The sequence below is a fragment of the Manis pentadactyla genome, chromosome 2, assembly GCF_030020395.1.
Source record: "Manis pentadactyla isolate mManPen7 chromosome 2, mManPen7.hap1, whole genome shotgun sequence".
NCBI lineage: Eukaryota > Metazoa > Chordata > Mammalia > Pholidota > Manidae > Manis > Manis pentadactyla.
This window is the reverse complement of record NC_080020.1, coordinates 54,932,630-54,958,298: the sequence shown is the minus strand read 5'-3', so window position 1 is coordinate 54,958,298 and position 25,669 is coordinate 54,932,630. Positions and strand designations below refer to the sequence as shown.

The window sequence follows — 25,669 nt, the reverse complement described above, 5'->3', positions numbered from 1 at the left end:
GCAGAATTAAAAGTTGTAGAAATGATGAAAATGAAAAGTGGCAAAAGTATTTTACAACTATTCAGAATTCCCCTACGTCAGAGGCAACTATAAACTCCGTGTAAGCTGGGAACAACTGTTCTGCTCACTGCCCTACCCCAAGAGCCCAGTAATGGTAGGTCTTTAATAAATACCTAGTAAATGAGTAAATGAAGAATGCTAGAAAAAATAAAAGAATGAAGCCATGCTCAGCAATTTTCTCTCACCTATTCTTAGCTCAGAAAAGTAACTACTTCTCTTAATGCTTATCAGACACAAAACAGAGACATGAATAATGCTTCTTCCAAAAGTTCATTTGGGCATCTCACTTAGACTCATGTGCTTTGATTCCTTCATTTGAGAAATGGGAATAATAATATCTACCTCATAAGGTTGTTAGGAGTTTAATATATGGAAAGCACTGAGAACAGTGACTAGCAGAGTCAATGCTGTGTAAGTGTTAGTGGGTTCTGCTATTTTTCTGTAATGATATGCAAGGAGGTTTTTATGATGCTACGGCTGTTTACTGGTACTGTTTAGTCCCTTTCCCTCTAAGCAGAAACTGTTGCCCATAGTAAGCAGAGTGATTGGCACAAAATAAATAATGGAGAAAAAAAAGGAATACAAATTGTGCTGAATCAAACAGTAATATTACAGTGTTCCCATCTAGATCAGAAAGAAGTCGTCTGGTCCATTATGATTCAGACCATGAATTTCCTACATAATAAATCTAAGTGTGACAAGCATTTGCCTCTAACATTTGATAATATCTAATTAAGAGATAGTTACAATAAATGGAAGAGCTTAAAATATTTCATATTTGCCAGGGCCCATCATAGGGCCCAATCTCTATTCCTTTATATTCTTCCTTACCATTTACTCATCATTCTAAAACTAGATTCTCAATCCTTTAAATACACTATTGTGACATTAATGGCACAGATAGCACATAAGAAGGTTCAACTGAGAATCAAATATTGGGAAATAGCCAAGACGTCAACAATGCAGAACATTAAAACATGAAAAACAATCTGTACTAAAGATAAGGAGAACTACACATTACTCAAATGTTTAGGACACTTTTTCACAAAATAATGTTAGAACTCTAAGAAAGGATATTGTATTTATAAATTTTAAAAATTTCACCTGTCTGCCATAATTTACCCTGAAACATTTCTCCCTTGGGTTTCAGAAAAATAAAGTCTCAATTGGTACCTGATGCAACATGCTAGACCATCTAAAACCTGGCAATAAACTATTTTTTCAAGTGTTTCCCTCCTAACATTTGTAAGGAGTACATGATACTAAGAATGAGCTTTCCCCTGAGTACTTGGAAATAAGGTTGTCCTCTAAATTAAAGTATAAAATTAATCCAAAATAGAACAAACGAGCAAGGATAACAGTCAATATAGATCACAAGCCAAAGCAAGAATTTGATATCACATCATTATCACACTGACAGCCAGAGAAAGAAGCTATCAATCAGAAACAGGGTAACCATATAGTTTATCAACCACGGCATAAGGCCAGACACAAATCCAGACTGTGCTACACCAGCTGAGACATATGATTCACCCTAAATCACAAGAAGACTTGGTCCTGTAAGGAAATAAGAATACAAAATGCACACTTCAGTATTGCCCTTCCAAGTATTATAAGGGAACCCTGTTTCAAGAATACAACATTCATTTGGTAATCAAAAAAGTGTTGGTCCAAGTCTTGTTTTTATGATGTGGTTTTGTGTTCTTACTTAACTTGATTAGGTAACTTTTCATTTACTTATGCCATATTTCTTCTGGTATATGGTGAGTCTTTTGATCACATGATAATGTCTCTTCTTTGAAACCCCAAATTCCAGCACTGAGTACTATAAAACTATAGATAGAAAGCAAATGCTCACTGACTGATAGTGATAATAATAATTACTATTTATAGCTGGCAAGTATTGAGTGATTAACTATGTGCCAGTACTATTCTAAATACTTTACATGTATAATCACATTTAAATCACACAAAAACTTAAGTCAGTATCTCCATTTTAATAAGAAAATGAGAGGTTAATTAACTTGCCCCATGACAAACAGGTAGGAACTGGCACTGCCAGGATTCAATCCAAACTGTCTGGCTCCAGAGCCTGTGCTCCTAACTACTGCTCTACACTGTCTCTTAGTCAAAAATACACTTGTGCCTAAATAATTTATTATGGTTTTTTAGCTGTTAAACATTAAAGTCATTTTTAAATGCTCCAAAATAGTTTACAGCATTCAGAGTTGATGTGGAGAAACAGACACTTTCCTGCAGAGATGTAGACATATATAGATACACACTTCCATAGGTAATTAAGCAAGATGTTAAAAAAGATTTAGGTATGTACACCCTTAAGTGCAGAAATTCCACTTTAAGAACTTAACTCTAAGGAGACAAAAATAAAAGTATACAAAGTTATAGGCATAAAAATGTTCATCACCAGTAATTTATAGGAGTAAAACTCAGAAATAATTAGAATGTCTATCAATAAGAGATTGGTTAGATACAATGTGATAAATAAAAAACATAAATCCATGAGAAATGGTGGCACAGACCTGTATTTATTCAAACAAAATAAATTCACAATATACTGTTGACTTACAGATACAGATTGCAAAATAATATGCACAATGTAATTCCAAAAGGAGTTTGGGGAAGAAGGTGGGGGAGTTAGGGCACACACATGTACTTCTTAAAAGATGATCACCAAATGGGAATGTAAATTGGTTCAACCATCGTGGAAAGCAATATGGAGGTTCCTCAAAAAACTAAAAATAGATGTACCATCTGACCCAGGGATTCCACTCCTAGGAATTTAACCAAAGAAAACAAGATCACAGATTCAAAAAGACATATGCACCCTATGTTTATCACAGCACTATTTACAATTGCCAAGACATGGAAGCAACCTAAGTGTCCATAGTAGATGAAAGGATAAAGAAGATGTGATACATATACACAATGAAATACTATTCAGCCATAAGAAGAAAACAAATCCTACCATTTGCAACAACATGGATGGAGCTAGAGGGTATTATGCTCAATGAAATAAGCCAGGTGGAGAAAGCTAAGTACCAAATGACTTCCCTCATTTGTGGAGTATAAGAACAAAGCAAAACTGAAGGAACAAAAGAGCAGCAGACTCAGAGACTCCCAGAAGGGACTAGTGGTTACCGAAGGGGAGGGGTGTGGGAGGGAGGGAGAAGGGGATTAAGGCACATTATGATTAGTGCACATAGTGTAGAGGGGTCATGGGGAAGACAGTACAGCACAGAGAGGACAATTAGTGACTCTGTAGCATCTTACTACACTGATAGTGAATGCAATGGGGTGTGGGGAAGACTTGATAATATGGGTGAATGTAGTAACCACAATGTTGTTCATGTGAAACCTTCATAAGATTGTATATCAATGATACCTTAAGAAAAAAAAAAGGTGATCACCAAAATGTAAACAGCAGAAATATCTGGATAGTGGGATATGGGGTAGTCTCAATTTTTAAAACAATATTTACTGAAAACCTACCTGGTGTGTGTTGTTTTGCCATTCAAAGGGGCATAAAAGAAATTTAAGAGCCTATAACGAGAGATACTCCAGTCCACTCTAGGCCATGAATGAAAATAAGTGTCATGGTGGAACAAGGGTCTAGTAAAGAAAGGAAAGGGTAACTCAGCTAGCACAGCAGCCTCGGGGCCCCAGGGAAGCAGCCTTCGGGCCCCACCGCCACGGCCAGCAAGCTGTGGGGACCTGGACAGGGCACAGGTGGTCTGGGAGCCTCAGTTCAAAACTGCAAAATAAAGGAGCTGCATGGGCAGTTCTCAGAAGTCCTTTTCATTTCTAAGGGTCTATGGCTAAAATCATCGGAAATAACAGGTAGGAATATGACAATTCCTCAATTCCTGCCAGTCACATGGGGATTATTCCACAGTTTGTCTATACTTTAGTCATTTTGTACAAGAGGTGAAATACCAGAGCCCAGAAAATGAGAATAGAAACAGAACCACATTCAAGACCTGAAGACTGAAAATATGACTGTTGCTCACAGCGTACAATAGTACACTCACCTACGGAAGTCTCACCCTCCCAATAAAGCTCATTTCCAAACAGTTGACAGTTCTCTTATAATATTCCATTTTTATACAGAATAAAAAAAGCACACAGGATCCATCTGACATTGTGGTTTTTATATTTTTACTGGCAAAAATCTAAGGAAAAGAGTCAAGTGATACTTTGAGGCTGCATTCCGCTATTATTCAGATATATCAATAATCAAATCTGGAGAGCTGCCAATAAAAACAGAACAAACATCATTAGCATTTTAATAAACCTGCAAGCCATGGGGCTGGAAAAACAGAGCAAGACAGAGCAAAGGGAAATAAGCATTAGCAGTGTCTCCCCTCTAGCAGTTTGCCCTTTGGCAGTCCACCGTGTCCTCCCTGCTCCACTCTCACAAAACACACACTCCAGAGAGACTTCCTATATTTTAAAACCTCTTGTAGACCTGCCCAAGCTCTAAAGTCAAGGGGATGTGTTGCAGGTTTTTTTTAAACTGAGAATAAATAACCCGATTTTAAAAACACTTTAAGAAAGTGCTGATCTTCTAGTTATAAGAAGCATTTTGAGCATCCTAAAAAGTGTGCTTTTATATGTTAACTAAATAGAACTAATTGATAGATGAAGGAAAAGGTGGTAAGAAGATGGGGAAAAAAAGAACCATATGCAATAGATGAAGAGCAAGGAGTTGTAGACAAAATGCTAAGTTAGATGTCCTCTGGAACTGCATCCAGATCAGATCCTAGGATTCTTGGAAGATATCAAACTCAGAATTACATATAAACACTCAAAGTAAATAGTTAATTTTCCTTAATTTTCAGTCATTACATTTTCTCAACTGTACTAGAAATTAGAAATTTAAAGCCCTGCTTCCTAGAATATTTTGAATTTCAGTTAATTTCCCATCAGTGATCATGCATGTGCATGTGTAGGTGTGTGTAGATAATGCTAAAGTATATTTTGAAAAGGGCAACTCTTTAAACTCTATTTGGATGAAAATTGCCAGTGAAAATAATTTCACAACAGTAAAGTAGCTATATATTAAGGGATCTTACTTTATAGCTACCTAAAGCAGGGATCGCTGGGTGTGTTTTTTTATCTCTACTTATTAATCTGAATACACTTTGCCCATTTAATCTGAAAACAAAGAGATGTTTATGAAAATATATAATAATGAGTACATTCTGATTGCTTTATTTTCTTCAGATAATTGGGAACACTTGTGTTACTATATGAAAAGCCGTAAGTAACCTTCAAGAATCTGCTAGTGTCTTTAAAAAGTGTGATTTGACATCCACTGTCAATCTGCAGGACACTATGACGCTGCAGTGGTGATAAACCATCAGTGATGGATGGCACCACCCAAGCCACCATTCTAATAATGAACTAATGATTCATCCTCAAGGTGCTTTTGAAACATGATTAAGCCTCCAAACATTTCACTAAGGTAGGTTCTCATTACGCCAATCTTCTCAAAGAGAACTTTAAATAATTTTACCAAGGTTATATAGTGAATAACTCAATGATAAAAGTTTGGAACAGCAAAAAAACAACACAAAGAACCCCAGACTCCCAACACCCAACTCCCATGGCAAGCCCTACTCATTAGTACTACAGGGAAGCCTTTCAGGATGATTTATTTCTAACTGACCTTCTCTGGTGGCCACTGGCAAGTGTTTGCCAAAATGTCACTGACCAAAAAACTCCTCATAATGCCATGTATTATAAAATGAGTATGTCAAGAATCAGATGAAAATGTCATCAGTGACACTGACAACAATAAAGAAAATATTCTACAGATTTAAGGAATGGGAAAAGATCTAAAGGGGGAACAATTACCAGAGAAAATGTCATCAGTGACTACAAAAAAAAAAAAAAAAAAAGGAAAACAGACCACAGCTTTAAGGGAAGAAGACACAAATCAAAGCAGAAAAAAATTACCTGAGGATCAAATGCTCTGTAAGGGATCAGAAAGGCGAAGAAAGACTCCTTTTACAAAGGCTTGTGGGGAAACTACTTCCCGTTGAGAGATTGTCCTGCTCCTGGGTGAAAGGGAGACAGGGAGACGGAGGCAACACATCTAAGTACCTGTGAGAGCTCTTCATATCGGAGTCGCAAATCACTCAATTTCTTATTTGCATGTGAAAATGAATGACATAATTTGTGAATGTCAAAAGTAGTCACAGAAAGTTAAATAGGAATTGAACAAAATTTCCTCCTTGTTGCCCTTAAAATAGAAAGTCAAAAGTTGTTGATTTTCCCACTTTGAATCTTTGGAAGTAAGTTTCACTTGTATAAATACTCAAAAATCAAACAACCCAGTTGGATACGTCTACTCTTGAAATTTTTTTTTAAATGAGATTCACTGAGAAAATTACTTTTACAGTAAGACTTGGGATATTTATTTAAAATGGACCTAGCTTGCAAATGTGATTACTTAAGTCAATGATTGCAGCTCATTACTGATGATTAGAATATATTTTTTGTATATTCGGGAATTTTCATCTGCATATGATTGGCACTTTTAAATAATAACTTTAATAGAACTCCCAAAATAAAACATGTACACTTTTGATTACCTGCCTGAGAATGAACTCTTTTGAAGATTTACCATAGTCCAGGTTTAATCCTAAACTGTTCCACCTAAATCCTTACAAGGACACCACCCTCTCAACAATGAAATGAAATCAATGCTAATATGAACATCAACAAAACAGGTACATGTTCAGATTTCCTGCGACCTTGGATTACTATCCCATGTTCTCCCCCATCCGTATGCCAAGCCCATCACTGTGGATCGTCACAAATTCTAAACACTTTATCAAATGCAATTTGCACATAGTTAGAGGACTGAAATGTAGCATACAGCTAACTGTGACAAGCTAGTAAGAATAAGGCAACCATTCAAATAAAACTTTAGAAAAATACTGTCGATGGGGGAAAGAATCACAAGTAAAATATATGTGCGTACAATAAGCAACAGCGTGCAGCATTATAAAGTTACTGTGACCTGGTCCCTTTCTAAACACCTACATTTTCAAAATGGGAGACTACCATCAAGTAGTAGACCTGTCTGGTGGATGTCTAAATGTCTGCCAGGGCCTGTGTGCTGATACTTTATACTTTCTCCCTCTAACAAGTTGCACTCTCATACACTACATGGAGATGGATGGCTGCTGAGAGTCAGCACCCCCCAATAAAAGCTCTTCTGGAATATACTGATGTCTCAGTACTGAGGATAAACTTGTGAAAGAAAAATCTTAGAAACAAAAAGAAGATGGGCATCTCTTTAAATACACAAATGACTAAACATGTCTAACTTCAATAAGGCTATGATATCTAAAATACTAAGTGCATTCTAAGTAATATACATTTCTTTGAAGATAGTTATCCCATAAATGTATATAAATCTGCAGAAAGATACGGTACAGAAAAAGATGTTTTTTCAAATTCATTACTAAAAATTTAATGAAGCCAGGGCATTGTCTTGACATATTTTGTCATCACCTTTCCAAATAAATTGCTGCTGCATGAATACCATGTTTTTCCAGGGTTTTTCTGTCTTCATTTGTTTTTGTTTTTTTTTAACCAGTAAGGTGAACCTATTGTCACTTGTATCCATGTACCTCACACAAACCACCACTTTGTTAGAGAATTCAGTAAATGCCTCTTTAGCTCTTCAATTACATTTATAAAGCATTTTTAAAGGTAAAGTCTACATCCATTAAATGAACTTGAGTACTCTGACTTATTTTGACTTGAGCTATTTCTTGACTGACTTGAGCAGTTCATTTTTTCCCTCTTACACTGAATACAAGTTTATGTTCACTAGATTTGATTGCCATCTAATCAATCACCATGCATTTAGTGAGTTTCTAGTTAGGAGCCCAGGATTGAGAAAAAGTCACAATTCCCAGTTACAGTTTTACTCCTATGCTTTTATCAAAATGACGTTCTAAGAAATTTATAATCCATCTAAATTCAAATTAAAACTAAAAGAAAAAAAATGCAACTTTCCTCTCCCCAAAAATAAGATTCTCCAAACATATATTCAAATAAATATATTTATTTGTGTGTATGTATAATACAATTAAATATCCATACAGTAAAATACACTGGTGATTTACTGACAGGAAAAATAGAGATTAATCAAAACCAAAAGTAAGAATTCAGTCTAAATTCAAGTTAGAAGGTAAACAAATGGAAATTGTATTTCCCAAATGAAACTAGTTCTCAAAATACCATAATAAATCATGGGGAAAATGGTCCAGGCTTTATTTAGCAGGCAATAAAACTCTGAGACAGGTCCGGTTAATGCACGGCTATGGCAAACGGTAAGATGAGCTATGATATGTACGTCAGAATCACCTACTAGTATCAGCTGGTTTATGATGTATGATTATTAGGGTGATGCTTAAAATTAAAAATAAAAGCATTTCAAAAATGAAAAGATTCCCATTTCTATTGTTGGGATTTCTGTGGGAGGTATTAGTACCGTTATTGACTATCTGCCTTGGAAGTTATATCCTTACTTATTATTAGAAGACATTATTAGAAGATGTTGAAAGCATTTCAGTGATTAAACCTCAGCCACAGCTCTTCTAAGGGAGGATCTCCTCCATTCTACTTCTCCCAAACTTGACAACAGAGCAGAGAAGGATGTAATCTTAATACTAGGAAACACCACAAACTATTTTTAAATATATATAAAATCAAGGCCTTATATTTATGTATTTTTTGATTTTTAATTGTATTCACACTATTCCTTTTCAGACTCAAATGAGCCCCGAAGAGCTCTCCTTTTTCTCCATGCATTTTTTTAAATGAATACTCAAGATTAAATAGGAACACTACAAACTGCAAACAGATGTTAGTTCATTGTAATATTTATTTTATTCAATGATACCTGTTTTATTATAATACCTTTACAATGCTATTTAGCTTGTACTTATATTCAATTGATTCCAACAGTAGGTTTAACGGGTTATTGCAACCAACAATATGTTTAAAGTCAAAATAAGTTGTTGGAGGTAGTTTGATAGATGGGATTAAGGTCACGCAGATAGATTTACATTCCACCCTCACTCTGCACTTAGTAGCTGTGATCATCAGCAAGATATTCTACATCTCTGAGCCTCATTTTACCTTATCTATGAAATAGGGTATAATGATACCTGTGTCATAGAGTTGATGTAACAATTAAATAAGAAAATGAGTAATAATGCTCTTATAGCAGGCCTAAGAATATAAAATTCTCAACATGGAGCAGCTACAAAGTCAATCTCAGTCACCAACTGCTATATAACAAACCACATCAAAACTTAGAAGTATTAAAAAAAAAACAGCTCTTACTCACAACTCCATGGGCCAGCAATTTGGACTGGACTCAGCTGAGCAGTTCTGCTGGTTTCATTCATGGGCCTGCAGAATCTGAAGGCTTGTCTGAGGCTGGCTGGCCTAAGATGGCTTAACTCACATATGAAACTGTTGGTCCTGGCTCTTGGCTAGACCTCTATCTCCCCATGGTCTACCATCCACAGAGACTAGTCTGGGCTTCATCAGGTGGTGACAGAATCCAGAAAGACAAAAACAAAAGTTGTGAGGTCTTTGAAGCCAAAGCTTGGGAGTCCCACAATATAATTTCCACCATATTCTATAGGTCAGAGCAAGTTGCAAAGCCATGCCAGAAACAAGATAGAGAAACAGATGCCACGTCCTGATGAAAGATAGGCAATGTCACATTGCACAAAGGTATGCATATAGAAAAGCTTTTGGCTAATAATTTACATCTCCTAAAGTCTGCAAAATAGTGGTTAATTGTTTAGCACCTATCGTATCTTTCAACTATAAGTAATTGCAGAATTCAAGTTTTGAAGGTCAAAAAGAAAGTCTAGATTAAGTTTCTTCCAAACTAGAATAACATTGTTCTGCTGCTTCAGTGACAGATTTTGAAAGAAGACCAAAAATACCTAGTCCAAGTGACTGATACCATCATTTAGGATTCTTTGTTTTTCCTAAGAATCCTCAATACTTTTCTATTTGATCTAATCAATAAATTCATTTTCATCTGATTCAATATTTTTACCTTCTACAAGCAGCTTTGTAACTGAATATTCCACAAGCAGCATCACTGAGAAATCTGGATCAAGTATGTAATACTTCTAGAAACTATTTGAAAAAGAAGTAAAGAAAAACATATCATTGTATAAAGTACATATGCCTTTTTTCTTCTCTTTGAAAATGATCACTTAAGAAAAACTCAAGTTTTGTGATACATTTAATTAGCTAGGCCCAGATTCACACCAAATTAAGGATAAGAGAAATAAATTAAAGAAAATAATTTTTATACTTAGAAACAGAAAGTAGAATGCCAAAACAAAACATGAAATTTACCTTTAATTTACTGTATGTAATCTCATTTTAATGAATACCTTTCTGAACTTCTTGTCACAGCCACAGAAAGTCACAAAACGATTATTGCTACTAGGACTTCCCCCAATGTGCATTTCTCTAAAAGATTCATTTTGAGAGCTACAATCCTTAATACAATATAATCTATTGGTCTGAATAATTTCATGGGGCAGGATAGCCACTAAACACACTGCACGGTAACAACTGCTCCTTACGGAAGAGAGGAAATGAAAGGAAGAGCTCCTTGCTGTTTGACAATACAGCCAACAGAAAAGCAGTTTGGGGAAAGGCTGAGCCCCCACTAATGACATTTCTACATTTTCCAATGAAGAACTGATTCCCAAATTTGCCTTTTTTTTTTTCAGCTGAGGATCTATTACAACATGGCTCCATAGGGAAACAGTTTGAAACTCAAGTAGGTTTCAATTTTAGACAAATTTATGCTGCCAAAATTATAATACTCAATAATGGAAAACTTCAGTAACATGAAGTGACACTTAAAAATCCTGATTACATTATAAGAAGCCACATGAGAAACCAAATTCACATTCATCTAGAGAAAATGCCACCAGCCCGTGCCACCTTTGATGGCTAGGTATTCCTCCTCCTATGTGAACAAGGCACTTTAGTGTACGTTATTGAAATCAGACCATTCTAATTGATAGTTAGGGAATAGTTAATCCATGCTACAGTTCCTGAACAGGTAATCTACTCCTTAACTTATTTTTAAAGGAAACCTTATAAATGTCTCAAATACTCTTATTTTGCTTCAATTATTTCAGTCTTACATGGGTGATAGATATATAGGTCCACATAGGATAGCTATCACTTTTGAAAAATAGTGACTTTTCTAACATTCTTTAACTATATTGCTTACTAATCTTAATTGCCACGATTTCAAAAGACAGTTCCAAAGTGCATCTTGAACAAACAGAAAAGCAATTAGCCTAAATTAATTGCTTTGCTGATGTGATTTGCAGTAGGTATGCTTGGTGGTTTTGAAACTCCTGCCAGTGCTTTCACAACTTGATGTTCTGATGATTTTTTAGCCTATTTTTGCACCAGAGCAATTAACCAGATAATTGCTCTAATGTGAACTTGGCCTTAATCAGTATGTTTAGGTTCATAGTAGCAATTAACCAAATATTAAACATACTTTAAAAAGCAGCACTTAAAAGTGCTACAAGAAGAGTTAAGAAAAAAATTTGCAACATTTTTTCTCATAGAGCCATATTTTTCTTACCAAGAAGCAGAAAAAAGCTGTAACTGTTTCCTCTGTCTCTTTTCAACTAAACAAGGTATTACATAGGAAAGGCAAGTGAAGTTTCGGCTTCTTCATTTACAAGTATTCTAAAGACCCTATTAAAAGGGCAAAATCCACTGATTCAACATTAAAATCCTATTTATTGTTCAAAAACTGAGGCTATGGCTTTCAGATAAAGAGCATGCAATATATAAAGCAAGTTCCTTCTTAATCCAGACAATGACATTAAATCCTCACTTTATTAAATATCAACTTTATTTGGAAATAAAGAGATCTGGAAGAAAGAGAGCATTTGAACCAGTTGCCTGGATTTCAGCCAGAGTTCAAGCCACATTTAAAAGCAGATTTCTTCACCCAACAAAAGAGGCATTTATAATTCTCTCACCATGCAGGTATTAGATGACTTCTCTGAGCTGGGCCCTCTATGAGGTGCAGACCCAGGTCCTCCTTACAAGGAGAGAGACTCATAAACAAAACATGCAGCCACACAATGACACAGGCCACCAAGACAGTGATGTGCTGTGGATTCAGCCAGACAGTAACATGAAGCAGCACTTCATCATGACCACCATTATTATTTCTCTTCTTTAAACATAAAGGAATCATATTCATTTTAAGGAAATTATTAGTAGTGCACTATATATGTTAACGAAACAAGTTTGCTTTTTCTGACTTCAATAGGCAAGAAGTGTTATTCTATATTACCTTAAATTAAATATTTTATCAGTTGAGGAATGATAAACATAAAACCTTTCAGTTTTCACAAGGCAAAAGGGTTCAAGCTAAAAGTGCTCTGTCATTCTACAAGCTTTCACGGCTTCCTTCCTAATTTCGGAGAGCACCGTCACACAGAGAACAGCCCAGGCACAGATGTGTCAGGTCTGCCGTTTTCGATTATTGTCAATCGAGTTCCAGCAATTTCTCCTCTAGTTAAACATGTGTGTACCTACCTTCTAAAATATTTCTTTATGCCACTGTTCATAAAATATTTTAGGTTAACGCAAAATCCCTTGCACTAAATTAATAACTAATCACAGGAGATATTTATCATCTCGGGCCTTTTACAAGAAAATTGTCAGATTTAATCACCTTTCTCATATTTTCACTATTTACTGGGCTTCATTTATGACACATTTAAAATTTTTGACAACAGTGAGTTATTTTAATTACCATTTCTGCGTGGGGATTAAGAATAAGACAACTCCCAAAGGAAATGCAGAAGGGAGGGATAGTCATAAATTTGTTCAAGCAGTCAATAAACTATAATCATTTTCATCAATGAATGAAGATTTTCTTCATTGTTGGCAATTTTTAAACAGGTTTGAGGTTAGGATGCCTTCAAATCCATGGATGCAGCACTGCATTCACCATCATATAAAATGGGTCCGATGCTTTTCCATAATTTGATCACAAATTATGATTTCATAACAGGTAAAACACATATCAACGATACTTCAATAAAAAAAATACTGCAGTGTTTTATATCAACTAATACTTCCTTAAAATTTTTATTTAGTCACTAGATGTATTTAAAGAACTAATATCAGAACCAATATCATCATGCACCAATGAAAAAGTTATTTTAATTTTGAATACACTAAGGATCTCATCTGAGACCAAATGCACAAATCATTTTATCAGAGAAATTTCACCTTTTGCAGAAAAGCATCATCAGCTATTTGACAAATCACATATACCAGGAAAACTGTACAAATTAGTTATGGCAAGTATTTCTTATCAAAAGTACTAAAAACCTTCAATGAATTTCCTTCTTTTTTAACTCAGTGACAAGTTATTCAGAGTATATACCCAGTATTCTATTTTATGCTGTAATGGTTAAGTGTTTGCTGCAAGTGGCAGGGTGCATTTATAAATAATAAAATATTTGTAAAAATAAATGTATCATCACATGCTTCAATAAATACCTATTAAAAATTAATTTGTGAAATTCTTTTGGATATCAACTATGAGCCACATGTGATATAAAACACAAATACGGGCAAGATTTGCTACTTTTATTCAAGGAATTTAGTAAGAAATGCAGAGGATTTACAAATGGAGTTGTTGAGGAAAAGGTGTTTTATTGTAAAATTAGCTGTTTTAAAAATCTGCAACCCTGTGTAATACAGCAAGATATCTAAAACATGGTATCTCTCAGATATCCATAGAGAAAAGAGAAGGTAACATTCTAATGATGTTCATAGTGATGGAGCACAGTCTAATGTCTGAGGTGGGATGCCCGTACACTTAATCACCCAAACCATTACACTCTGGAACACAGAAGGGAGCAGCAGTGCAAAAGCTAACCCTGACAGAATTCCAAAGCAACAGGAATGGTCGGGACTGTCCTGAGCAAATCAGGACCTGAGGTCACTCTAGGTCTGAGGTAGGATAAGGTCCTGGGAGACCAGAGCTTGGACTTTGAAAACACACAGAAATGGATTCTAGTCTTGGTTCCACCACTTAGTAGTCTGTGAGCTGTCTAACCTCTCCAGACTTTAATTCATTCATTTGAAAATGGGGTTAATTTCTTCCTCAGGATTGTTATGAATATTAAATCAAACACCGTGTGTAAACACAGCACAATTTATGGCACAAATTGTAATAAATGGTAGCTATTGTTAACTATTACTATTATCCTTGGTCCAAAGACAAGAGAGAGAAAATATTACACACTCTGACCTCACAAGCACTACAAAAATCAATCATGGTTTTAAAGAAAGGGTCTAAGGGATAGATGGGCAAAGAGGGCATCGTTTTTGTAGATGGTTTGGGAGCCTGAACAATAGTTATTCCAACACTGTACTATTCTTCTAGGGACAGTCTTGCAAATAATTGTAAATATAAAAAAGAATGTCAGAAAATATGCCAATCTCAAATAAGTGTCACTAGCTCAGAAAGACCCAATTCTGTTCCTAGAAACCTTCTGGAACTCAGTAAAATAAATTTCTTATTCTTTCTGCAAAAATATGAATAAATATCATAGAACAAACATAAAACTATGCAGTAATTACAGAAATAAGCTTTTAAAGTTCATTTTCACAAAGGCCACGTAACCAGCCCAGCCACATTATAAGGCACCAAAAGTATGCAGACAGACTGCTCTGTGCTCTAAACAGGCAGAACAGCGCTGCTATAAATACCAACACGGAACTGCTTCAATAGTTAGCATTATTTTTGCCGCGTCTTTATTTCCAAGTTTTCAGGCTTTTACAAGACAAAATTGCTCAAACTTCACAATCAGTACTCCAAGGTGAAAAGTATTTCCCTCCTCCAGACTACTTAACTTTGATAGAAAACAAAATATTCTCAAACTCAAATTCAACTATGCCTGCTGGATTTAATGGATAGGTTTGTGCCCCTTGGGCAATCTTTAAACCTCAGTCTCTAGGAGAATTAAGTAATATTAGGGGATTGAAATGAAATAAAATTCTAAGCCCACTGTGACATGACATTCACAGGAAGATGGTAGATTATCCACCCAGTCCTTGAACACTTATAAATACAATATATAGCATATGTTCACAAAACAATTCTTGGAAATAAAACACAATGGGCACTCAGCAAATATTTTATATCACCAACACCTGCTCAAATCCTCTCTGAACTTTAATTCTAAATGTCACCGTTTTTTATTGAATCAACGGAAATTTGAAAGAAGAAACAGAATAAACATCCAGAGAAGATCAAGGGAGTTAGAAAAATCTTTATAGAAAGCCTCATTGAGTTTTACATGAGCCAGGGTGCTGTCAGTCTCCCTACAAGGGGCAGTAGAGTAATCTGTCACTCTACAGCTTCAAACTAAGTACACCTAAAAGACTAAGAGCCATACACAGAAAAAGAAAAGACAAAGAATAGCATCAAGACTTTTCTTAATGCTATAAACAAAGGAGTTATGAATCAAATACTAAGCACTGCAAATAAATTCATTTTAAATCACAAGCTTAAAGTTGGAGGGAATTTAGTAAAGTGGTTCAATTCTCTTTACAATACAGGAAACTTTTTTATAACACTCTTGTTTGAACACTAAGTGAAAGTGAGCTCTCCATTTGGGAAGGGAGTCAATGAAAATGAAAGATTTAACTAATTTGAAGCTGAATTCTGTCTTCCTTTGCAACTTTGAAATGCTGTTCAAAGTTCTGATGTCTGAAATAATGAAGAACTAATTTAGGTAGACCAATTAACTCTATTTACCTGTTAATATAGTTTATCAGACTCAATTTAAAAAGAGCTATTTGATTTAAATTAAGGAATACCTACAATTCTCTACATTTTGTATTTTAATAGAGGAGAATTCAGTTTGTAGACTGGATGGGAACAAGTAGATAAAATAAGAGAATGGATCATGCCTGGTGAGAATAGTGGAGGACTGAAGAATGACAAAGGAGAACAGCCCATTCCTCATCCTGGAAAGATTGTTGATGTGGGAAAATCTGAGTCCAGTGTTTCTAGGTTTTCAACTTTTCCAACTGTGGGGAAGTTGGGGTTCCTATGGCCAGGATCCTCCCTGAACTTAAACCATCTGATGATGTAACTGGCCTGTTGCTAAGCTACCGCTTCCACACCTTTAGGCAATAAGCTATTATTGCACTATATAGAGAGCTCGGCCCAGTGCTCTGGGCGGAGGCAGAGATGCTAGTGCTTGACCTACCACCAGGAGAACAAGCCAAGTAATAAACCCTTTCACTCCAAAGAAACATTCTACTGTCATTTCTTTGGTCACATTGAATCCATAGTGAACTTGCCAGGAACTGAAACCCATTGGCAAGACAACTGGCAAAGTCGACAGGGTTCACTGTTGACCAAGGAAAAAGACAGGCTGCCCTTATGGGAAGGGTACTTCAGTGGGCTGTCCGTGTGAATGGGGAGACACTGGATTGTCCCCCAATGGGTATGTGATCAGACTAAAATAATTACAGTACACTATGTGACAGGTCATTTGCCACTGGCATCCCCAGGAAATGATGAAGCAGATAAATCGGCCCAGATATGTTGGTTAGAAGAAAAGCCTGCCTCTGATGTAGCCCAATGGTTATATCAGCATTTGTTGCATGCAGGCAAAAGACAATGTGGGCTGTAGCCCGTAGGTGGTACACAGGGCTTGCCTTTGACCTTCAAATAAGTTAGTAGAGCCCGGTAGGATTGTGTTGTGTGCTCCAAAAGGGACTTACACCAAGTTCCACAGCAACATGGGGCAATAGCTAAGGGGCCTATACCCCTCGTCAGGTGGCAGATAGACTATATTGGGCCTCTACCTGTGTCAGAAGGATATCAGTATGCAATGACTTGTGTGGACACAGCTACTGGACTTCTGGTTGCTTTTCTACCCATTGGGCAGACCAGCAGATGACCAAAAGAGGCCTAGAGTGTCTCTTTGCTACCTATGGCCGACCACAGGTGATTGAGAGTGATCAGGGCACCCATTTTACTGGACATACACTGCAGGAATGGGTGTGACAGCTGGGAATCAAATGGAAGTTTCATGTGCCATACAATCCTACCACAGCAGGCATGATAGAGAGGCACAATGGCTTGTTAAAATCCGGACTAAAGTCAGATACCAATAGTCTGCAGGGATGGTCAGTCCGCTTATGGATAGTGCTATGGCATTTGAACGAGAGACCCCAAAAGGGAGCCCTGAGCCCCCTAGACATGTTAACACATATGGCTGCCTCCCCTATACAACTGCAGTTACAAACCAAGGAAGAATCATTGAAGCTGAGGTTTGGCCACCAGAATAATTTCTTGCTGCCAGCCAACTGCACTGAACCCCAGAGACTCCACTGAGTGGACGTGGCCTTGGACCTTTCGACACATGGACCAATGATGGCTGGCTCTCCTGGCACCCTGGGGACAAGGCCTGGAAGCTGGCCTCCTGTGTATCCCTGGAATAACAGCAGAGTGGCCGCCAAAGGTCACAGTAGTATATTCTGAACAGCCAGAAGGTAGGAGCATCTTACTGGGGAGTTTTATCATTATGACCAGTGCATGCACCTCCAATAGCACTATATATAGACCCTTCAGTAACCCCCACAGGGAAAGGAGTGAAAGTATGGTATACTAGACCTGTGGGACCCCTTTCCTGCTACAGTCCTATCACAGGACCACTCTCTTGCATGCATCCTACCTAATGGACAAGATTTGCCTATGTTGGTGTCATTAAAACATGTGTCTTATTACCCCTAAGGTCTTTGTGGACTGGGAACTTCCTCTGTCTTGAGGATTATTATAATTTTTGTTACCTGTATCAAGATCTTATTATATCTTAATTTTTGTTGTTATCTCCAAGTTGTTGTTATCCTCTGTTGCTGTTGTGGAATCTGGTTACAGTGCTCCAGTTTTCTCCCACAGGGACCATTGCAGAAGATTGAGAGCATGTAGATTGTAAGGCAAGAATCCTGGAGGGGTAGAGTGTGGGGAAGTTGGGGTTCCTATGGCCAGGATCCTCATTGAACTTAAACCACCTGATGATGTAACTGGCTTGTTCTAGGCTACCGCTACCATGCCTTTAGGCAGTAAGCTATTATTGCACTATATAGAGAGCTCGGCCCAGGGCTCTGGGTGGAGGTAGAGACACTAGTGCTAGACCTACCGCTGGGAGAACAAGCCAGGTAATAAACCCTTTCACCCCAAAGAAACGTTCTACTGTCATTTCTTTGGTCACACTGAATCCATAGCGAATTTGCCGGGCGCTGAAACCCACTGGCAAGACACCAACAGTAGGCACAAATTCAGAGTCTTTATGTGAAGTATTTCAATTTTTAAAGTGTTGGCTACTAATTCAAATTTTTAAGTATTGTATAGGCCAACAAAACAGTTTTGTGGGCTGGACTCAGTATGGCCCATCAGTTTGCAACTTTAAATGGTCTTATTTAAAAGTTTCACTTAAAGAGGAAATGTCTGTGGTTACTATTCTACACACTAGTACATATAAAGTGAAATAGCACCATACTGTAAATGTGATTTTATGCTTGAAAGAAACTGGTCATAATAATCTAAGATTTAAAATTCTCCAAATGTTAGAGTGTCCACTGATGCACTAGCCCCTTTACATAAACAAAAGATTCAGAAAGCAAAATTAACTCCTTAAAGTGTCCTGAGTTATCGATTCTCAATAAAATGACTTTTTTAAACTTGAAATTCAAAGAATTAATCTCTGTTCAGCAAGTTCATCTAGTTGGTAACATAATTTACTTTAATAAGCAGCCTGACTTTTGTTATACTTTGTGACTTTAGCTGCTAGATGCTAGAGAATCTTTCACTTCTCTCATATTATTATCCTCTACTGTTATCCTAATTTATGCACAAATATGGTCAACTGTCAATGAAAAGATCACATATTTGATAATGGGCATGTAGATCATATGACTGAACATTTTTTAGACTGCCAAAAAATTGAAAAAATGGAGAGATTAATTCCCTTTGATAGCCAACTTAAAAATTAAAATAGCTTTTGTAAAGATCTATTAAAATCAAGTAGATTTCATTTCATTCTTTCACCAAAAAAGAACAAAAGATGCATTGTAAGCAGATAACTATAAAGATGCCCAGAACCATCCAGTTTTTTACATTATCAGCTTTTGACATCCAAAGATGCTGCTTTTGGACTCTGTGCCAAACATACAAAAACAATGAAGACCAAATTGGATGTGAGATAACATAAGATTTATATCAAATAGAAATAAATATTTCAATAAACTTAGAATATGAGAGATGGAGGAGACATAACAACCCGAAGTTTAGTTTAAATCACTGATAGAAATAGTCAATGTCCTCTTTTTATAAACCACCTGGATTTTATTTGTATTCAAAAGCAATGGTAAATGTCAAATGCCTACTAGACCATCCTTCTGAATACAAGAAAATACCATGCTGTTTAACTTTCTAAACACAAAACGTGCTTTTAAAAAAACAAAGATAAAGAACAGCACGTATTAGTCACACAGATCAATTCAAGAACCACAAAATGCTAAAAGGTACCATGAGCACAACAGTAAAGGACTACATATTACTACATATTTTAAAATTCAGAACTTCGAAAGAAAAGTTCATAGATAAGAACTTTTAAAATCCAGGGTAAATCTTGTATCTAAAGATCTGAGTATCAAAGTTCATTTTCATGTAAGGGATCCTTCATTAAAGCTAGCAGCATTAAAAACAGATCCTTTTCACATGTGCTACAATATCTAAAGCTTCTATTATACTATTATTATGAAAGAAAGAAAGTAATGAGATTAGTCTTTAAAAAGCTAAGAATTTTTCATATAAATGTCAACAGTGTGCGAATGCCAGCTATGAAACAGAAAATTGACTCATTAGCCATTTGCTTTTTCTTGTTTGTCCTCACCCAGTTTTTACTGCAGCAATGATGGAAAAATGCATCCATCAGAAAAGCCAAAGAAAAGTCAAAGAAATGGTCTAAATTTAATAGGAAAAGTATGACCTTCCACTGAACAAAAGATGTTGAAAGGAGTAAAAGAGAACATGTGTAAAGTGCCTATCAATTACCTGGGTCATAAAGGCTACTTTCCCCCCTTCTATCCTTAGAAGACTCACTATCATCACACTCACAAAGTCCTGTGCCACCTAAAGAGCGCGACCTTTGACAGCAGCAGGGACTCAGGGCTCCCCAGTCTGAGACACAGTACCCAGTATTTAGTAGGGGGTTAATAAATGCCTCCTGATTTACTAGAGGATAATAATAATGAACAAATGTAAAACACACGCTAATTGATAGGCTGAATGCATTAGTGCATTCCAGTGCCCTCTATATGAAAGGTTACTAACCCATCTTGGCTAAGTGCTGAAATTATAATTAAGTCTGATGGGAAGTCCCAGATTTATACCAATATAATTACAAATATTACTTAGCTTAGTGATAGACTATGGCAAGAACAATGAGATGAGTAATTTAGATGATACTGCAAAGTGGGGTTTAATGTTTGAAACTTCTATTACAGTACAAAGGATAAGTGCAAGTAGTGTAATTAAAACCTAAAAGAGTCTGATCTTTAAAACTCTACTGCTCAACCTCATTAAAATGCATGTTTTCTCAATTAATCCAAACTTTTCCATTAAAACATAAAAATACACTTTCATTCCTTGCAAATAAATCTCTACAGTACACATATTTAGGATCAAATACCAAATAACCATTATAGTTAAGTAGGAAAAAAATATCTGAAATAGCAAGAGGTTTGAGTAGATGAAGCCTAACAAAGGGGAGAAAAGGCAAAGTCAAGGCTGCCCACTTTCTCATTTGTAAATACCCAGTTCAGCTAAATAAGCATCTGAAGAGCTGTAAGATTAGAAATCCCTGAGTATCTTTGTTTAAATGACATAAACTTAAGCAAAATGCTTGCTTAGGAAATAATCCTTATAATCTTACGTGGACTGCATCTTATTTATTACCTCTGTATTCTCTAATTCCTGGCTCTTCTGCACATGCGAGGTACCCAGAAAATGGTGGAATTAAAGGCAATCATTTCTATAATCATTTCTTTGCAGAAACATTTTTTCCTCTTAATTCAATGCATTACTAAAAGCAGTTTATCTCCATGTTAAGCTAACGCTAAATACCACAGGATGTTTATGTACTTTATTAGTTGTTATGAAAAACACTTAGAAGACTTTTTTAAGTTGTCATATAATTAACTGTAGGAGAATGTTGATTATAAAGAATTTCATTTTTAATTTTTTTATCAACTTTTTCTAGATTTCAATGTACTTTATACAGCAACAACTATTCAAAAACTGTAAACACCTTTTATATATGATGACAATGTGTCCACTCTTGATTAAAAAATATTTTAAGAAAAATTTTACTAAAAAACAACCAAGTCAGTCTACCACACAATTTAAAGTGTAATGCAGGTAATTTAAGAAAATGCCATTAAAACCTAAAAGAGTCTGATCTTTATTAAAACTGGGGAAACTAACTGGGAAAAATGTGATTTTAATTGTTAAATATAAAAGGAAATTAAAAGTGGAGGGTGAAAATATCTTGAATTGAAATTATCTGACACAAGCATAATAAAACATCGCTCTTATTTGTGGAAAAGCATTTAAATCTGAAAAGGTTATAATCTGAAATAGTGCTTTTCCTTTTGAAAGAAAAATATTTTTGGTGGCTTATCTTTAAAAAAAAACAACTTACTCTTGAAAAGTTAATGGGCAAGAATCTTGTCTCATGCCTGTATTTACAAACCCACTAAGTTAATCAGTAATATTAGTAGAATAGTGCTACTCTGAAGTTGTTTTTCTTATTGAAAATATCTACTTTCGGAGGAGGGGCGGAAGATGGCGGCGTGAGTAGAGCAGCGGAAATCTCCTCCCAAAACAACATATATCTATGAAAATATAACAAAGACAACCTTTCCTAGAATAAAGACCAGAGGACACAGGACAATATCCAGACCACATCCACACCTGAGAGAACCCAGCGCCTCGCGAGCGGGGTAAGATACAAGCCCCGGCACCGCGGGAGCCGAGCGCCCCTCCCCCCAGCTCCCGGCGGGAGAAGAGCAGGCGGAGCGGGAGGGAGACGGAGCCCAGGGCTGCCGAACACCCAGCCCCAGCCATCCGGGCCAGAGTGCAGGGCCCTCGATACTGGGAAAACAGGGCAGCAAGAACAGTGAGCAGGCACTGGAGGCTGGGCGACAGAGGACATAAGAAAAGCGCGCGACCATTTTTTTTTTTCTGCTTTTTTGCTGCTTTGTTTTGGCGAGCGCTTTTTGGAAGTCTTAAAGGGACAGGGACCCCAATACTAGGGAAACAGGGTAGAAAGACCGGTGAGCTGAGGCCTGAGGCTGGCACCAGAGAATAAAGAAAAACGAACGACCACCTTTTTTTTTTTTAATTAAAAAAATGTTTTTTTTTTTTTATTAAAAAAATTTTTTTTTTCTTGTTTTTTTTTGTGGTCGTTGTTTTGTTTTGGCGGGTGCTTTTTGGAAGTCTTAAAGGGGCAGGGCGGGTCACTTAATCCAGAGGTAGGGAATCTGGGATCTCTGGGCACCCTAACCCCTGGGCTGCAGGGAGCAGGGAGGCCCCTTACGGAGATAAATAGCCTCCCAGCAGCACCTGCTCCAACGCAACTAGACCATTTTGGAGCAGCTGCCCGAGCCAGGCCACGCCTACAGCAACAGCGGAGATTAACTCCATAGCAGCCGGGCAGGAAGCAGAAACCCTGTCTGCGAGCAGCTGCACAGCACAAGCCACTAGAGGCCGCTGTTCTCCCAGGAGAGGAGGGCCACAAACCAACAAGAAGGGGAGTCCTTCCAGCCGTCACTTGTCCCAGTTCTGCAGACTATTCCTATCACCATGAAAAGGCAAAGCTACAGGCAGACAAAGATCACAGAGACAACACCAGAGAAGGAGACAGACCTAACCAGTCTTCCTGACAAAGAATTCAAAATAAGAATCATAAACATGCTGACAGAGATGCAGAGAAATACGCAAGAAAAATGGGATGAAGTCCGGAAAGAGATCACAGATGCCAGAAAGGAGATCGCAGAAATGAAACAAACTCTGGAAGGGTTTATAAGCAGAATGGATAGAATGCAAGAGGCCATTGATGGAATTGAAATCAGAGAACAGGAACGCATAGAAGCTGACATAGAGAGAGACAAAAGGATCTCCAGGAATGAAACAATATTAAGAGAACTGTGTGACCAATCTAAAAGGAACAATATCCGTATTATAGGGGTCCCAGAAGAAGAAGAGAGAGGAAAAGAGATGGAAAGTATCTTAGAAGAAATAATTGCTGAAAACTTCCCCAAACTGGGGGAGGAAGTAATCGAACAGACCACGGAAATACACAGAACCCCCAACAGAAAGGATCCAACGAGACAACAACAACAACAAACATAATAATTAAAATGGCAAAGATCAAGGACAAGGAAAGAGTGTTAAAGGCAGCTAGAGAGAAAAAGATCACCTATAAAGGGAAACCCATCAGGCTAACGTCAGATTTTTCAACAGAAACTCTACAGGCCAGAAGAGAATGGCATGATATATTTAATACAATGAAACAGAAGGGCCTTGAACCAAGGATACTGTATCCAGCACGACTATCATTCAAATATGACGGTGGGATTAAACAATTCCCAGACAAACAAAAGCTGAGGGAATTTGCTTTCCACAAAACACCTCTACAGAACATCTTACAGGGACTGCTCTAGATGGGAGCACTCCTAGAAGGAGCACAGCACAAAACACACAACATATGAAGAATCGAGGAGGAGGAACAAGAAGGGAGAGAAGAAAAGAATCTCCAGACAGTGTATATAACAGCTCAATAAGCGAGCTAAGTTAGGCAGTAAGATACTAAAGAGGCTAACCTTGAACCTTTGGTAACCACGAATTTAAAGCCTGCAATGGCAATAAGTACATATCTTTCAATAGTCACCCTAAATGTTAATGGGTTGAATGCACCAATCAAAAGACACAGAGTAACAGAATGGATAAAAAAGCAAGACCCATCTATATGCTGCTTACAAGAAACTCACCTCAAACCCAAAGACATGTACAGACTAAAAGTTAAGGGATGGAAAAACATATTTCAAGCAAACAACAGTGAGAAGAAAGCAGGGTTTGCAGTACTAATATCAGACAAAATAGACTTCAAAACAAAGAAAGTAACAAGAGATAAAGAAGGACACTACATAATGATAAAGGTCTCAGTCAAACAAGAGGATATAACCATTCTAAATATATATGCACCCAACACAGGAGCACCAGCATATGTGAAACAAATACTAACAGAACTAAAGGGGGATATAGACTGCAATGCATTCATTCTAGGAGACTTCAACATACCACTCACCCCAAAGGATAGATCCACTGGGCAGAAAATAAGTAAGGACACGGAAGCACTGAACAACACAGTAGAGCAGATGGAACTAATAGACATCTATAGAACTCTACATCCAAAAGCAGCGGGATATACATTCTTCTCAAGTGCACATGGAACATTCTCCAGAATAGACCACATACTAGGCCACAAAAAGAGACTCAGAAAATTCCAAAAGATTGAAATCCTACCAACCAAATTTTCAGACCACAAAGGCATAAAACTAGAAATAAACTGTACAAAGAAAGCAAAGAGGCTCACAAACACATGGAGGCTTAACAACACGCTCCTAAATAATCAATGGATCAATGACCAAATCAAAATGGAGATCCAGCAATATATGGAAACAAATGACAACAACAACACTAAGCCCCAACTTCTGTGGGACACAGCAAAAGCAGTCTTAAGAGGAAAGTATATAGCAATCCAAGCATATTTAAAAAAGGAAGAGCAATCCCAAATGAATGGTCTAATGTCACAATTATCGAAATTGGAAAAAGAAGAACAGATGAGGCCTAAGGTCAGCAGAAGGAGGGACATAACAAAGATCAGAGAAGAAATAAATAAAATTGAGAAGAATAAAACAATAGCAAAAATCAATGAAACCAAGAGCTGCTTCTTCGAGAAAATAAACAAAATAGATAAGCCTCTAGCCAGACTTATTAAGAAGAAAAGAGAGTCAACACAAATCAACAGTATCAGAAACGAGAAAGGAAAAATCACGACGGACCCCACGGAAATGCAAAGAATTATTGGAGAATACTATGAAAACCTATATGCTAACAAGCTGGGAAACCTAGGAGAAATGGACAACTTCCTAGAAAAATATAACCTTCCAAGATTGACCCAGGAAGAAACAGAAAATCTAAACAGACCAATTACCAGCAACAAAATTGAAGAGGTAATCAAAAAACTACCAAAGAACAAAACCCCCGGGCCAGATGGATTTACCTCGGAATTTTATCAGACATACAGGGAAGACATAATACCCATTCTCCTTAAAGTTTTCCAAAAAATAGAGGAGGAGGGGATACTCCCAAACTCAT

At 36.9% G+C, this 25,669-nt stretch overlaps 1 protein-coding gene across 6 annotated transcripts in view; it reads right to left on the bottom strand.

Annotated features, from left to right (window-relative positions):
- FBXL17 (F-box and leucine rich repeat protein 17) overlaps positions 1-25,669 on the bottom strand; it is a 602,098-nt gene that overhangs the window by 352,487 nt on the left and 223,942 nt on the right. Inside the window, exon 7 of one of the 6 annotated variants that reach the window (XM_057492796.1) lies at positions 2,536-2,852. The exons of 4 other annotated variants lie outside the window; for them this stretch is intronic. In XM_057492796.1, coding sequence (XP_057348779.1) covers positions 2,774-2,852 — 79 coding nt within the window. In that variant the 3' untranslated portion in view covers positions 2,536-2,773. Of the gene's footprint in view, positions 1-2,535; positions 2,853-3,056; positions 4,329-25,669 lie in introns of those variants that run through there. One more of the 6 variants, XM_036886823.2, reaches the window with a different exon arrangement.